The sequence below is a fragment of the Diorhabda carinulata genome, chromosome 9 (assembly GCF_026250575.1).
Source record: "Diorhabda carinulata isolate Delta chromosome 9, icDioCari1.1, whole genome shotgun sequence".
Lineage (NCBI taxonomy): Eukaryota > Metazoa > Arthropoda > Insecta > Coleoptera > Chrysomelidae > Diorhabda > Diorhabda carinulata.
In genome coordinates this window covers 7,528,849-7,545,614 of record NC_079468.1, presented here as the reverse complement: position 1 = coordinate 7,545,614, position 16,766 = coordinate 7,528,849, and the positions used below count along the sequence as shown (strand labels likewise).

General features: G+C 30.3%; 1 protein-coding gene across 4 annotated transcripts in view; it reads right to left on the bottom strand.

Annotated features, from left to right (window-relative positions):
• The window catches only part of LOC130898170 (forkhead box protein O-like), a 399,489-nt gene that overhangs the window by 54,665 nt on the left and 328,058 nt on the right, over positions 1–16,766 (bottom strand). For 2 of the 4 annotated variants that reach the window (XM_057807246.1, XM_057807251.1), the window contains exon 3: positions 5,900–6,133. The exons of the other annotated variants lie outside the window; for them this stretch is intronic. In XM_057807246.1, coding sequence (XP_057663229.1) covers positions 5,900–6,133 — 234 coding nt within the window. The remainder of the gene's footprint in view (positions 1–5,899; positions 6,134–16,766) is intronic. 4 annotated transcript variants of the gene reach the window in all.

Sequence of the window (16,766 nt, the reverse complement as noted above, 5' to 3'; positions counted from 1 at the left end):
TAACCAAAACTGAAAATTAAAATTGTATTTCTAAACATATAGACAATAAAAAAATCTTGTTATACATTTGCAGTTACCCAACTAGACACAACAATACAAAAGAAGCCTTACATAGAAAACAGTACATGATATTACAAGGAGTAGAGAGTGTTCGAGCTCCGAAGTTCACTGCCGTAGCGTTCTAATCTGAGCGAAACATTTAATGAAGCATTCTACTTCGAGTAACATGTACTATTTTTTCATTAGTGTGCGCAACCGAAGTGTCTTAATTCTCACATTAGCTATTCTGACTAATTTCGTAGACATACATTACACAATTGACAATTTTTCGATAAACTTTGTGATAAAAATCAAATAAATTATTAAATTAAAAGTTTCTACCTACGATTATACCATTACAAGTAGTACGGCGAAATGAGGAATGCCGAATTGCAATCCAAAAGGCAAACGATGTAAGTTTATTTGGTTAGGCATATATTTGAAAGGTTTAAAGTTTAAACATCTCGATTCTCATTTGGGAGCCCCAAAAATCACTTTTTGGAAATATCTCGGAAACAGGACAAAATATGAGGAAAATATTCACGGCTACACTGGTTTGTCTACAGACACGGTAGGCATCGCATTCGAAAAAGTAGGCTTCAGGATAAACAGCTGACAGTTACTAATCTTTGATGCATATGTTTATTTTTGCAGCGCTAATCTCGTTATTTAATAGCTACACCTCATAATCTACATAAGTAAAGTACACCGTAGAAATTCATCCCAGCGTTTTGTAATCAGAAACTGTTCAAATAAATAAAAAGAACATTACAATAACTTTTATACATTCACCTGATATTTCATCTGTCTTGTTCTGAACTTTTGAATACATTTGAGAACATATCTTACGAGTAGATCGTTTATAGATGTGATGTGAAAAAAAAAGTTTAAAAATTAACATATCTCGAAATTTGTAAAATTTTTAATATGTCGCTCAACTGAGTAATGAATTTTAATCATTTGATTGCAATTATAATTAGGTTAAAACTGATTTTTGTTTTTTTATTTTATTTAATTCCATTTAATTTTCTACACACCAAATTGAAATTCAACATTTTTTAGCTATGAGTGTATGCAAGAATCAACTCATATTGAACAATGCAGGCTTACCTTTCGGATGGCGATTCGAATTTCCATTTTATAGAATTAAAGAAATATAATAGGAACTCATTATTGTACTGATGAAACAATAAAATATTTCAAGTGTTGCCGCAAATAATATAGTTATTAGTATATGCTTGAAGAACAATGCGATTAACACATAGGTTATTGTGAAACAAACCTAAATATCTTAATTCCAATACCTATATACTTTTCTTCAGCGTAGGTATAGGGTTACTCATTATAAATGATGTGAGTATTATAGAGGACAAAAAAATGGGACACTCTGTAGATTTTTAAATTTTTGAAATGTTTTTGCCTGATTTCAAAGATTCTTGTATCGTAGGTTTTTTCATTTCATGACTATGAAGGAATTTATATTGCTTCGCCTGTAGCCAATAACTCATGATTGTCTGATGATACTATTACAATTTCTACTGTCTAAAGAAACCAAGGAAATCCTTCAAAACTACGTACTTGACGTCAATGATGTCAATTTGAAAACGTACCATCTTCAAGTAATAATTAACACATAAACAGAGCCACGCCAGAGTTGTGTCTGTCCTCGAAAAAGGGTCTATATAAATTATTTATAAATCAAAAAACTATTTCTTTAAAGAAAAATAGTGACGTGGCTTTTCTATATGATAGAAAATATGGAAAATGGTACCTTTACGAATTGACACTATATAACATTCAAACACGCATCTATTCTCGTGTAAACTGTAAAGAAACAACCATTCAAATATTATTTGACCCATCTAATAGATCTATGACGAATACTATTTACCCATCGATCTATTGAACAATATTACAACTCTATATGAACATTTTGAAATATTTCATGATTATTCGGAATCTTTATTGCCCACAACAAATTTGAATGGAGTAAAAAGCAAAAGAAGACGAATGAACAATACTGTACACACAAAAGATACATTTACAAAGCATATTTATACAGAGTTGCGCGAACGCACCTAATAAGATTTTAAATATTTAAGTAGCAACCCAAAAATAAATTTTCAAACGTTCTTCAATACGTTGGATATGTGAATTAAATCCTCAAACTGAAATTAATCTGAAATATTAAGCCTTTTCTGTAAAAATAGAATATAAGAAACAAAAAATATGTATATTTTAAGTTTGAACAGGATTTGATATAATTAAGTACCTGAAAATTCAAATCAAAATTGTGTCTTGAGATTGTGAATCCACTCCATAACAAACAAGTAAAAAAGTTAATATAAAAAACAATGAAATACGTGATTGTTCGTTGCGAATTGTTTGCCAATGAAATGAAATTTATTTCTCCAACCCTTCATCTGAATCCCCACTCAAAATGCAAAGATACGTCATATGGAGGGCATTAAGCTTGTAAAAAATTCATTTTAAAATAAAATTTCAAAATCAATTCACGTATATCACCGTTTTTTTAAACTGGTTAAATGAGATAATTTTTTTGAATTTTTGAACTTCGCGAAACTCTGTATAAAGAGACAACACACAAATCAGGCAGGAAAGAATTAAGTCACAGTGGAGAACTTCAAAATACGTTTAATGAAAATTATTGTGTGCTTATTGGAAAATAATTAAAAAATAAATGTTTTTTTTTAGATTAAATATGTTTTTCTATCTATTTTTATTTTTAATATTTTTTTAAACTATAAAACCTAATTTTTCTAGTACATTTCTGTAATCAAAATATGCCACTAGCCACAATGTGAGATCAATAAATATTTTCTATTCATTTTGAAGCATCTCCATCTATAAAAAGCATTGAAAAGCTCATATAACCAATATATTCAACTGTTTAAAATTAAAAATGCGATAAGCATTGGTTTTTAACGGTTTTAATACAAATAATAAAATGAAATTCCAGCATTCGTCGCCTCTTTTATATACCAATATCCATTTGCTTTTTCGGAATTGACTTGGAGGAATGCAATTAGAAATCACACAAGCTATGCAAGTTCAATTCAATTTTTTCTACTCGTCGATTTTTTGATACTATTTTTAATGAATCATTTTAACGAAAACAGCACACAATTTGATTGAACAGTTTTTTTTTTCTATTCATTTTCTAATTAAGTTCAAATGATTGATTCCTAAAACTAAAACTTCCCTTCTTTGTTGAAACTTTTAACATTTCTCAATAATTGAAGTGAATAATAAGACATTTTCATTTGGAACAATGAGAAAATTACTCATAAAACTACTAATAATACTAACCATCCGTATTACTAACCAACCATTAAAATATTATACCCGAAAATTGGAAACTTGATTTAGCTTTTCAAATTCAAATTCATACTTCCATGAACTCGTTTTTTCTAAGTTAAAATCTGAATATCATACAATTGAAACTCTTTCTGTGGAGAAGAAATCCCCAAATTCCTTCGTATGTAAATCGATATACATATCGGTAACAGATTATGGGCCCATTTGACGCTTAGTTTTTGGGAAAAGTTCAAGGAGAGTAAAAAGTCGTGAAAGTTGACATTGCATTCAGTCTAAAGGATAGTTTTAAATTGTGGCTTAAAACAAAGACCAATTTCTCCGAGTGGAATAAAGGAATGGAGGGGTAAAGACACAAAAGTACAAGAAATCATCGTGTCAAAATTAGAGGAGCAAGTCATTAAACATGTCTTGTCATGCAAGATGTCTTCTAAAATGTGGACTAAGATGAAAACTATTTATGAACACCAGTCGCAAGTTAGTGTCTGTCCATTTGTTGATGCAACGATTTTTTAATTTACAATTCAAGGAAGTTTTTTTTTTAGGGGAGAGGGAGAGGAATAGATAGGTTAAAAGAAACCTTTATCATAAAGAAGTATGGCATACGCGAATATCTATGAACCTTGGGCAGAAAAAAGCGCTAGGATAGAATGGGAGTGAATCTTTGTATATACAAGAATGGTCCCAGAAGTACCTGGCCCAACAAAGAAAACACAAAAATTTTGGAAAAAAATATTTATTTTTCAAAGAAATCTTCTTTTAGCTCTATACTTTTCTCAACGATGTTCAATAAGTTAGATAACATTTTTATAATAAGAATCGTCAAGCTTCTCAAAATAGCGATTAGCTGCCGACATTACCTCTCTGTTTCAAAATCTTTGACCACCGAGCAAATTTTTCAAGTTTGGGAACCGAAAATAATCCGAGGGGGTATAATCTGGCGACTAGGGTGTATGAGGTAGCAATTCAAACTTTAATTCATTGATTTTGGCCATTACAATAACGGATGTGTGAGCTGATGCATTGTTTTAATGTAACAACACTTTCTTCTTAGCCAAATATAACCGTTTTTGCTTAACCGATTAAACCCATTAAACCGACACCATGACTTGGCCTGCAGACGGAACGGTCTTTGTCTTATTTGGAGCTTTTGTTCTCCCTTATCAGTCCATTGTTTTGATTCATTTTTGTTTCGAGTGTGAAGTGATTGGATCACTTCATCCATCATTATGAAACGGCGCACAAATTCGACTTGTTTTCTGTGAAACATTGCCAAAACTTTATGGAAACACCTTCACGACGCTGTTTTTGTTCCAATGTGAGCAAACGCGGCAGCCATCTTGCGTACACTTTGTGGATTTTCTTCAATATTTCTGGAGTCGTCACCTCAATTGGTTGACAACTGCGTTGCTGATCTTCGCAGGACGTAGGGCCTCGTTTAAACTCGTGTTACCCAATATTTGACTGTTGATAACGAAGGAGCAGTCTCACTCAGAGTAGAATCTAGATCAAGAATTTGGAGAAGAATTGATTGATCTTTAAAGATGAGCAAGTCTTTTAAAAACGTTGATAGAAATTTTCCAAAAATACAAAGAGTTTCTAAGCGAGTTATTGTGGGCATATCCAGCATTGGGTTACAACATTAAAGATTCACTTCCCAGACTAACAGCAAATTTTTATTTAATTGTTAGCTATGAGCACGGGAAGAGCTTATATCAGACTATTTTACAGATATAAAAGTGCTATCAAGACAAATGGAACCCTAAAATGTTGACCAACTACTGTTGGGTGTTAAAAAGATCTAAATATTACAGATAATACTAAATTCTTTCTTGTTTCAGACAATTATTATTTGTTGAAATATTTCAACTATATTTATTCGTACATTCTTGACTAATAATTTTTAAGTATCTTATTTTCACTAAAATTAATCTATCAAAGTTAAAAATATAAGTGAATTTCGTGTGACCTAACAAAGTTCAAATTTTGTTCCCCAATGTTAATAATGCAAAAATTTGCAAAGAAGAATTAAATATTCATATTTCTATTTGCAGTTAAGATTCTGTTTTACATACTATGGATACCCAGCTACTTCAGATCTCAAATATATAAAATGAGCAACATCTTACTGTCATACAAGCGTTAAAAATTAGACTTTTCACTATTAAAATTGGAGCAATCGACTTCTTCGAATATGAGATATACTTACATGTTTCTGTTTTTAAGAAAATAATGTAAAAATATGCAGAAATTAAGGAAAAAATTACATATTCAACTTCAATTATTGAGATATATTAAAATTGATTAGCGGCATTTTTTATCAATTTAACAGTTGAATTTCTTGCTTCCACTTACACGCATTTGTTTCCACTTTTTGTTACCAAAGCAACAGATACTAACTTACAACAAATTGTTATTTTTTCCCTTAATTTACGATAATATTGAATATGTATATTCTCAATATCTGGGTGTATTTAACCATTTATTCCTAAATGTTAATAGTCGTGTAACGACACATTCTCACCCTAAATATGTATCTGGTTCAAGCTTCATCCCTTGTTGAAGATTACCAGCCAACTGATCGGGTGAATAATTACCGCTGGAAACTATATCTGGGCTATAGTTTTGGTTGCTAAATTGATTGTGTGGCGCCCAGTCGGGTTCGACTCCTACAGAAGGTATCGGGGACAATCGGCCACACGAAGAAGTGTTCGATGATGCTCTTGGTCGAAAATCTGGGCTCAATTGGAAACCACCACTGAAGAAAAATAAAAGTGGATTTTTTGAACATCTTATTGATGATGAAAAAGGTTAACGATGAAATGATCAGGTGATGTGATTTTTCGTGTGTTCCAAAGATAATGGATCCTGTCGTGAATAGAAATTCTAAATTTTCGTTCATTTTTTCTTTGCTTTTTTAATCAAATATCCCAAAGTTAACTCCATTTACCCGCAACAAATTCATTTCGAAATAATTATACAGATGATTGATAAAAAATAAGTGAATTATTTTATTGATAATGAGCTAAAATGGTAACAAAAAATTTCAATTAATCTACGCATAGCAATACATTTTCTAGAGGACTTTTTCTGGAACGTCTTACATCAGCACTGTACTTATTCTAATAGTATAATTTTATTATTGAAAATAATCTAAAATGGTAACGAAAAATTTCAATTAAGCTACCCATAGCAATACATTTATTACAATGCTGGATTCATAAATAGAAGTCTAGAGAACTTTTTTGGAACGTCCTTCATCAGCACTGTACTAATTCTATTAGTATCAAGAATCCTGAAAAAATCATGACAAAATATAGTTTAGTGAATCGCTAAGTAAGCAAATGTAGACAAAAATATAGCAAATAATTTGGTGAAATGCTTTCCAAAATCCCATAAGAGTTTCCATGTACTAAGCTCTTGAATAGACAATCGCTTCTTTGAGGTAAAAAGATTGTTCACCAACACATTCAGAAGTTGCATGGTACTGAGTATTTTAATGAAGACGAGGTTTGACTAATAAATTTTAACGGTAAAAATCTCGCCTCATGACTTATGGCATGGTGCGACCCATCATGAGGAATGATGGCTAAATTTTAATCCCTGTTTCTTCTCAATCGTTTCGCAAATTTTACCAGTTCTCCAATCAACTGTTTTAACAAGGACGTCCTCTTTTTGTACTGTTTTTAAAGTCGAAGGACCAATTTATCATTCAACATTCTTAAAGTACTCATTTCCACTTTTGATTCGTTACTATATTATCAATATAGATAGATTTCGACATTCCATTCCGTACCTATTTTCTACAAAGGCACTAATTTTAATGCGTAGTTCAAGCCCCATTTTTCATAGCAAATACTGTAAAAATGGTCTCGATAGAACGAATAAAGTAGCCCCTAATAAGTTACTACTGGTTCGATCTTGGAACTGCTTGGTTTCAGACAAGAGGTTATATGATGTACTTGTTGAAATAAGTGCAATGTAAGTAATTGCTAATTTCACTCCATATAAATAAATAAAAAAAAAATATTACTACTCATCATCTAAGTTACCTAAAACAATATATAGACTCACAGGTTATGAGAATCGTTCGAGACTTCTCAAGATTACGGTTTCCGAAATTTTAACATCGTATTAAACCAATTTATTCCATACTAAGTGTTGATACCACAGATTTTCTTTGGAATTATCAGCTTAAACTAGCCAATTCTTTCGAATACCATTTATATCAAATATATCATCTAGATTTGCGAAAAATATCCAGGAAAAGTTAATTTATCGTATCAAACTTGCCCCAATTTCTATTTGGGCTAACTAAAGTTTCTTATTACGTATATTATTATTCAATTGTTATAATTATTTATTGAAGTAGTAAATGCAAATTTGTTCATGAAATTAGCTTAAGCCAAATTTTATAATTAAAAATAGATCTCAACATCCGATACACTATTAATTTCCAGGTTTAATTATTGAATTGAACATTGACTATAATTTTTAAACCCATACGATACGATAAGACTGTCCATTTTTTCGTTCTTTGAAGATACTAAAAATTTTTCAAAGTACAAACTTACTATCGTATTTTAAGAGGATAATAATTCATTGTAATAAAAAAACACAATGGATAAAAAGCTAATAATAGCGAATCTTATTCATCAGATTATGGCTCTAAAAACTTGTAGTTAGAGAACAGTAAATTCGAAAATAAAATCCATTTAACTTATTTTTAGATAAGTTATAAGACGTCCTACCGGAAACAAAGTGATTTAAGAAGTTCAAAAAAAGTTGATTCGTATGATGGCAATATTGATACCTTAGAGCTAATAACGCGTAACCCATGAAACGAAGATTTTACAACAGACGATAGTATGATGTAAAATTGTGAAATATATTTCTTCCGAATACCGAGATTTGTACAGCTAATAGGTTAAGCAACCGGAAATTATAACCAAAACTGTAATCTATCATAAGAGACATCCTTCATCAGCACATACTTTTCATAAGGTGCATCTTCTAAAAATTGTAGTCTTCAGTAGTTAAGTTTTCGACTGTTCATCACTCATAACTCCTAAATTAACAGGGAAAAATTTTGAATTTGAGTACAGTAAATGAATGTTCAATCAACCATAGAAATCTTCATAATTTTCACTCCTTTTCCCAAAACAACTTTTTTAAGTGCCTTCCAAGGAGAATGATGAGAGACTCCAATAACAAATATTTTTGCTTTTAGTTTTCTGTTGTAATATTTAGATATATTGTTTGAATGTACCGAAATGTATAAGTATTCTTGTTTAACGTTATCACTGAGTCCCAGTTACGTGTGCAAAGGGAGTGGATTGTTTTTTGGATCTAGCAACGACTAATATTTGATGTTTATTTTGCCCGTTTCAAATATACTATTCAATTCTCACATAATGATACTCTCTGGCCCTGCTGTTCCATAGACAAAGGAAACAAACGTATTTCCTTAATCCACCTAGTAAACCCAATATCAAACCGATGTCTTTGAGGACGCTATACACTTTCTATTGATGTTCTTCATACTTTTATAATTTTAGTAAAATACACATTTATTTATAGCTCTGTTCAAAGTGTCCTATCGGTATAAACGGTTACTTATTCCCGTTGTGTGATAACAGCTTCGAGGCTGAAGGTTCATACGAGAGTTGCTACTTAAGTTTTGAGTTGTTTACAGATACTTGAAACATTTACGAGTATCTTGGTAAAAAAATGGAATCATATCGTGCAATGTTTTTTTATGACTATAACACCATCTCAAGCAGCCGTGTTTCGCTGGTTTCCCCCACTATCATCAAATGTTTTGGAGGTAAGTCAATCGGAATAGACAAACGCATGCAAAGTGTATTGATCTTAATGGAGAATATTTTGAAAAACAGTAAATCCGTAACCAATTATAAATATTTGTTTATTTGTATCTCAAAATTTAAGTAGCAGCCCTTCTACATAAACATTTGTTTCGGGATATATAAAGAATTAAAATGTGTTAATTAATGTAATCTACATAGAAACATTTGTCATCGTTTTATTTATGAAAACGTATTCCGTGAAAAACAGACAACAAGAACCTCAGCTACCTATTAGTAAAGTGGCAGTTTTCGTTACCGCATATATTAACTAGTAAACCGGCGAAATTGTATTGGTCAAATTCCAATGTTCCACAAATTTCATTCGTACGAATACGATTGGTACCAGAATTAGACGAAGTTAGTTGGGACCATCAGGTAGAAATAGTTATTTACAAACTCACACTTAATTGTAAAGAGAAATCAAAAATCTTTTTACGGAAGTACCACTCGATCTCTTGTAATTCATACCTCTTTGAAAGTACATTTGTTTCTTTCTATTAAAAAAAATTAATACATTACACAAAATAGAGCGTAAACTGTGGTAGAGGTTTTTGAAAATTCACTATTTTTTTATATGATTAGGACAGTCATCTGGGTTGCATACTTTTAAATCAGAGTTTATTATAGTCTAGTCAAGTTATATGTGTTAAAAAAGTAATTTTTTAAAATTTGGATTACGTACTAAGGTAACAAAAATATAGCTGGAAAAGATCTATTTATGTTATAAAATGCACTCGTTTCATTTTAATGAATAAAAAAACTTTTTAAATACAGCACGAATGATTCCAATGTATTAAGAATTATATGCAAGTAGGGTTCTGATGAGCATGAATGAAAATGTTTATGATGATTGCTAAAAAAACATACTTTCGAAACAACATGCTTGCCGATCATAACCTGCTATGCTAAAATTTGCTTCACAAATTATTATTTCTGTACAGTTTTGTTCATTTCATAATTAAGTATAATTTTCTTCGACTTTTTACTTCTTATACCTTTTTGTATGTTTTTCTTAAGAAATCGTCTTGATTTGAGGTCTCTTTTAATAGAGGATTATTTTCAAAAAGTAGGTAAAAATAGACGTTCCGCCTTATTTCGGTTAAATTTTACCAGCTTTAGAAAACTAAATTTTTATCAAAGGAAAAAATATAAACTCGCGTACATAGAAATCGGCCCACTTCAGACATTTCATTTCAACTCCATATTTTTTTTATTATTCATCAGATCAAAAAAAGAAATATGCTGTTTGAAAAACTATTTAATATGCTTTCATTCGTAGGGGCGACAGTCTTCAAGGATGAAGATACATCTGCTGTTAGATATATCGAGGAGATTTTAGAATTTATGTGGTACCTTACATCAACTACATTGGAGAGGAATTTACCTTTATGCGTGACAATGCAAGGCCGCACACCGTCAGATTCGTGCAAGATTACATTGCAGAAGTCGGTTTTCGGGTTAGTATACAGTCCCGATCTAAATCCCATAGAACAATAATGGAATCAGCTAAAAAGAACAATTTGAGCTAGACTTCCTACCCCAAACTAGGTTCCAGAGCTTATAGTTATAGTAGAAGAAGAGTGGCTTAACATTTACAAGAAACAATAGCTCACTTGATAGACCTCTGCCTAATCGTATGAGGTATGTTATTAGAGCAAGGGGAGGTCATACCCATCATTAAAAAATGATTGTCAACTTTCAAATTGTCAATAACCCTATGTTAATAATAAAAAGGTTAATTTGCATAATGGATTAATTTCACTATGTTAAACATAGAAAGTTTTCATAAATTTATACTCAAATTAAAGCATTATGAATTGCCTTCGAAACAGCATATTTTTTTGATCTGATGAATAATTAAAAAATATATATATAGTCAAATTCAAAAGTTTACAGTGGGCTGATTTCTATAGACGTATGTATATTCATAAAATTAGTACTTCGAATTCAATATTGCAGTATACAAATAATTAAAATTTCAATATTTGGTGGTAACTAACATACATCCGCCATAATTTATAGGTGCACTCACCATATATTAATATTTAAAGGTGATTTTTCACAAAGACTATAATTATTTATATAAGAGTAATAAATAGATGATTATACACGGTGGGCGATACTTTTACAATTCCTAGGGTCTCTATCACGAAAGATTACCTTGACATTATTATTGTCTGCATTTTTATATATTAAATGTATATTAAAACTATTGTACCAATACCATTTCCGTGATGCTAGGATTTGGCTAGATTTTATAGTGGCCCATAATAAAATAGAAATGGGGAATAAAATTTTTCGATATCTCGTTTTGTTTTAAAGATATCGATACTTGAAATCGTAAAGTCGCAACCGATCCTGATTATAAAGGTGAGAATATCTTTTGATAGTGAGAATGTTACCCCACAGAAGGGGTTTGGAGTCATCAACATCCAAGAATAAAGAGTTTCCAAGGCGTATGGATAAGTTACCTGAGTTATCTACGATATATCATATCAATAAGCTAATTTTATTTCGAACATTAAAAATGTACAGAAATCGTAGCCTCAGTAACGTCCTAACGCGGTTAATAATTGATCAAAAATACGACAGATTAATAACTTTAAGGTTCAAAAACAATCAAAAAATGTATAACCCTTCAGCTCATCTAGTTTGACCACGACATAGGATCGTATCGTATCGCTATGACTTGATTACTTCGTTCAGTTCCAATAGTGAATAGAATCTGGATCACTTACCGAACATTTTCATCATAATAGGGTTAACGCGATAATAGTTTCCAAAAATCACTATAGACATTAAGTTCATCATTCCCTTCCTATTAAAAAGATTGAAATGCGCGAAATGGTGCAGAAATATTGTAGCCACAACGTTCTTTGTTTATGCTTAAGTTTTATATGAATCATTTTTATCTTTCACCATCGGCCGTTAGAAATAAATAGGAATAGAAGAAACTTATTTTATTGGTAACATTATAGTAATCATAGTTTATTATTTCGTTTACTTTTTTGAAATATATAGGACTAGGAGCTTTTCCACCTTTTACTTATAAAATATTAGGTTTTCACATCCGTTTGTGAATAAACAAAAACACAATGGAAAAAATTGTATCAATACAAAAAATTTTGTTGTCAACAGAGAAATATTATTTTTTCCAAGTATGTTATTTGTATTACTTCCACCACCCTTTATACAGTCTCAACTTAACCATCACCGTAAAAAATATCATTGCTTGTGCCAAAATTGATATGCGAAATCAAAATGTTTCTTCAAAACATGCGCTGAGGTTTTAATATTAATGTATTGTTTCCATATTTTTGAGCACCTCAAAACGTCGTTTCAATTTATAGTTGAGCTCATTTCTTAAAGATCGATGAAAACACAATAATTCCATAACTTTGTATTATTATTTTTGCTAGGATCCACAAAAATAATCTGAAGTTTTTCACATTTCTACTAATAACATGAAGTTGTACAAAATCTTTCAATTACCTGAGCACTAGAGGGTGATTTAAATCTCCATAAAAGCCTTCTTCACATTTGACAGTGAGCGACTACATTAATTGGATGACCGTTTACCTGTACAATCTATTATCACCCGTGGCTGTTATGGTTGCGTGCAAAGTGAAACTCTATAGATCTTCGACAAATTAGATAGAATATCGTTCAGTTTCATAGAAACTAAAATCTTAGAGAAGCATCCTTCACACAGTATGTTTGATGAAACGGAATTGTTTTTAGTACATTTTTTCCAAAAATATGGGCTATTACTAGCGTTTTGTCCGTCCGTCTGGCTGTAGCAACGATATGTCCTAACAGGTTTTTTCGCACTTCATTTCTGTATAGCTGTAGATGTGCCGAAACAAAAGAAATTTTGGATATTATGAAAAAATGATTTTTTTAAAGGCAGGTCTAAGAAATAAGGAATTAAAAAAATCTACCTATAAATCTACATAGGTAAGCTTCCGCATTTTTCATTTTAGTTCGGTGGAAGCTCATTAAATTGTAACATTTGTTTATCCAAAAATTCAGTCTAACGGTAAAAATTACGCTGAGAGTGCGACGACTTTTTTACTTGTTTCCCTCTAAGAATACAATCCCATTAGTTTCGACAAAAAATATTCCATCAAAATAAACAAAGAACACGGTTGCTTAACAATTCTAACTGATTAACGTTTTCAAAGGGGTGATTCTGAGAACTAGAAGGATACCAAAATATACAAATCTGCATACAAATGTCGATATTGGAGGAGAAAATTTTACTTAGATCAAAATGTACATTATATTTACATCAAACACTACGGCCCTTGATTTGACGTTATATTTTGTGAAATTATAAGTGAAGTTACTTTGTTTGTTTAAGTTGATCAAGAAGTAAAATTTGTATCACGATTAAAGGCACCATAAAAATATTATATTAGTTGAACACCTAAAGACAAAATCTAACAAATCAAAATATTAAATAAAAGATATTCAGAAGTAGTTCATCACTGCAATGGCAAGATTTGAATTTGGAACTGGATTTTAAAATATAATAATTCAACAAATCATCAACATATGTGCAAGCAATTCTTCCACATATACGAAAATAAAATATATTTATCTGTGAATTCGTAGTTAAATATAATTGCAGTTTAGTTATCAAACTTTTTGAAAAGTTTCCTATATTATAATACATATAGGTAGTTATAATAACATTCTTATTTATAACTATTTCTGATATATAATTCAACCGAGAAAATTTAACATGTTTTCATCTTCTTGTAAACTTTCAAATAATAGCATGCGATAACTATTTCCAGGAGAGTTGCTTCAGACTTGTTATTTCAAAGAAATCAAACCTTTAACGGTAATAAAGAAGACATCACCAAACCAGTGGGAGTTTACCTAAAATTGTCGGATCTTGCTCACGTTACACAATCAGATCTATTTATGAAACCTATTTACGCCGATTTGAAAACTTCCTTACGAGAAATGGTTCGAAAATCTAACAGATGAACCACTGTATACGAGGATTAACTTATAATTGTAAAAACCTTGCCAATATCCAAACACAACAGCTAGGAGAGAAAACTCGATTTATTTTAAATGATTATGCGAGGTAAATTTTTAAAAATTCACTAGATTATTGAGAAAAGTATTAAGATATGTACATACAATTCTGAAAAGCCTATAAATTATATTTCGAATGTAGAATAAAAAAAACCTCAGCAATCTAGTGGGTTTATTTGAGAATAATATTATACTGATGTTCGTTTTTTCCCAAATACAAATAATTACGTTTTGATTTAAAAATTTCATTATTTGGAACTTTGAGATAATAAAAATTTTAAATCTCACTCTGTCTATGGCGTGGAGCAATATCTAAGTATATTTCAAAGAACAAGCATTGGAAGACGAAAAACATGAATCCTTCAGACTATTTTCTGTAGAAAGTAAAGAAAGTAACAATCGCATTGTATGTTGTATCGAACTAAAAAACTCTGAAGTATTTAATTTGCTTACTACTTAAATTTGAAGCTTCATAATAAAAACATCTAAAGATTTTTCCCTTGTTCTTGTAGATTCTTTGCAACATGATTCGAAAAAATGTTTTACGGTATCAGTTTCGTCTAACTTTTTACAAATTTAATGAGTTTATTGCAAATTCAGCTTTAATTCCGAAATTATGGTAATTAGTTCTGGAAATTTACATGAAATAACAAAGGTTGTGATTACATTTTTATAGTGATACGTACAATTTTATAAAAAAATCTCAAACTACATTATGCTATAGCTAAAACTAATTAAAATGACTAAATAAATATCATGCATCATTCTAAAAATTGTTATATATTTACAGCATGTCAAAAAAATCATTCCACTTTAATATATACAGGGTGGAAAAGTAGGTGTAAGAAAAATCAAAATGTTTTAGCAGGCACATAAGGAGCTTGATGCCAAAATTTCCCAACGAGTATAAAGGATCGAAATTATGTTTTAATGAAATAAACTTGGCACTATGTTCTTCTTGGATATTTTATGAATTATTAGAATCAATATATCCCAGAGTAGAAGCTAAAATAATAAAAAGTAAGAAAAAAATAATAGTAGGATGAAATCCATTGGAAACGGAGGAGAATATAATAAAAATGAAAGTTTTTAAGTGTAAAACACAGTTTATTTCAATTTTCGACAAAACTACAAATCTTAAGGAAAAAAGTAACGTGGCAAAGCTGTAGGTAATGAAAAGATGTACAGCTTACATAATCTCAAAATTTATGCGAAAATTTATGTTGAAATAACTGAATTTGATTTGTAAATAATTATTTTTTCACTTTATTTTGACTTGATATCGCAGAAGTTCCCTAATTTTCAATCGAAAATTCTCCTGTCAAAATATCAACTTTTTTGCAAAGTTTATGTATGGACCTCCATGGATTTTTACATTTTTGGTGTAATTGGAGTATAAAATTTAAATAAATAACTAAAAATTATATGAATAATTATAAAAAAATTTTCGGACGGAACGTTTTTTCGTTTTCTATTTGTCTTCTCCGAGAAAATTCAGCATGGTGATGGAAATATTTTTTACACCACCATAGAGTAGAGATTTCAACGAAGAAACATTTCACCCACTTGCTGATATATTGACGGGAAAATCTTTGTTGGAAAATTAGGGTGCTTATTAGGTATGTAGTCTAAATGAGGTAAAAAAATAAATATTTCAAATCCAATCAAGAACAGTGTATGTGGAACATGAAAAGGTGATTAACAAAATTTCATGAAAAATAGAAATATCTTTTATAAGAAATGCAAATTCAAATCCAAAAACTGGCTTTTTTGAATTTTTCACACAGTTTTCACATAAACTGTGTGAATACAAAAATTAGAGACCTTTTTTTACCTACAACTTTGCCCCTCGCCTTTATTTCATAAGACTCATCGCTTAAAAGTCATCCCCTTCCCCTTCCCGACCTCAGATCTCCAATAAATTATTTTTCCTCGAATTTTTATTATGTTCTCCTCCTTTTCTAATGGGTTCCATCTTAGTATAATTATTTTGGGGTTCCGGTAAGTTTTTATTTAAATAAATATTTTTGTATATTAAAATTATCAATCATAGGTTAGCATTAGAACGTCAGGCATGTTATTTCTTGATATGAAATGGATACAATAGATTCAATTCAATATTAGTTTTATTCTCTATTTAAATAACGGAGGCAACCAGAATTTACCTTCACTCAATAATTCGTACTTCATATAGTACTTTTCAAATACGACATTGTTTTTTGTATAGCAGTTGTTTCAGTTCATTATATAACATCGTTTTTAAGAAAAATCAATTTCTTCATTTTAAAATTAAATTAAAATTATTTACAAGAATATGAATTTGGTAACATATGTTTTATATGATGACCATTTGTTGGAAGACAAATCCAATAGTTTCTATAAGAATTAGAGGTGACCTTCCTGGTTCAATTAATCGATTTCCTAGCGAAATATAAATAAATTGACGACTTACTTGACTAAATTGATTAAGAC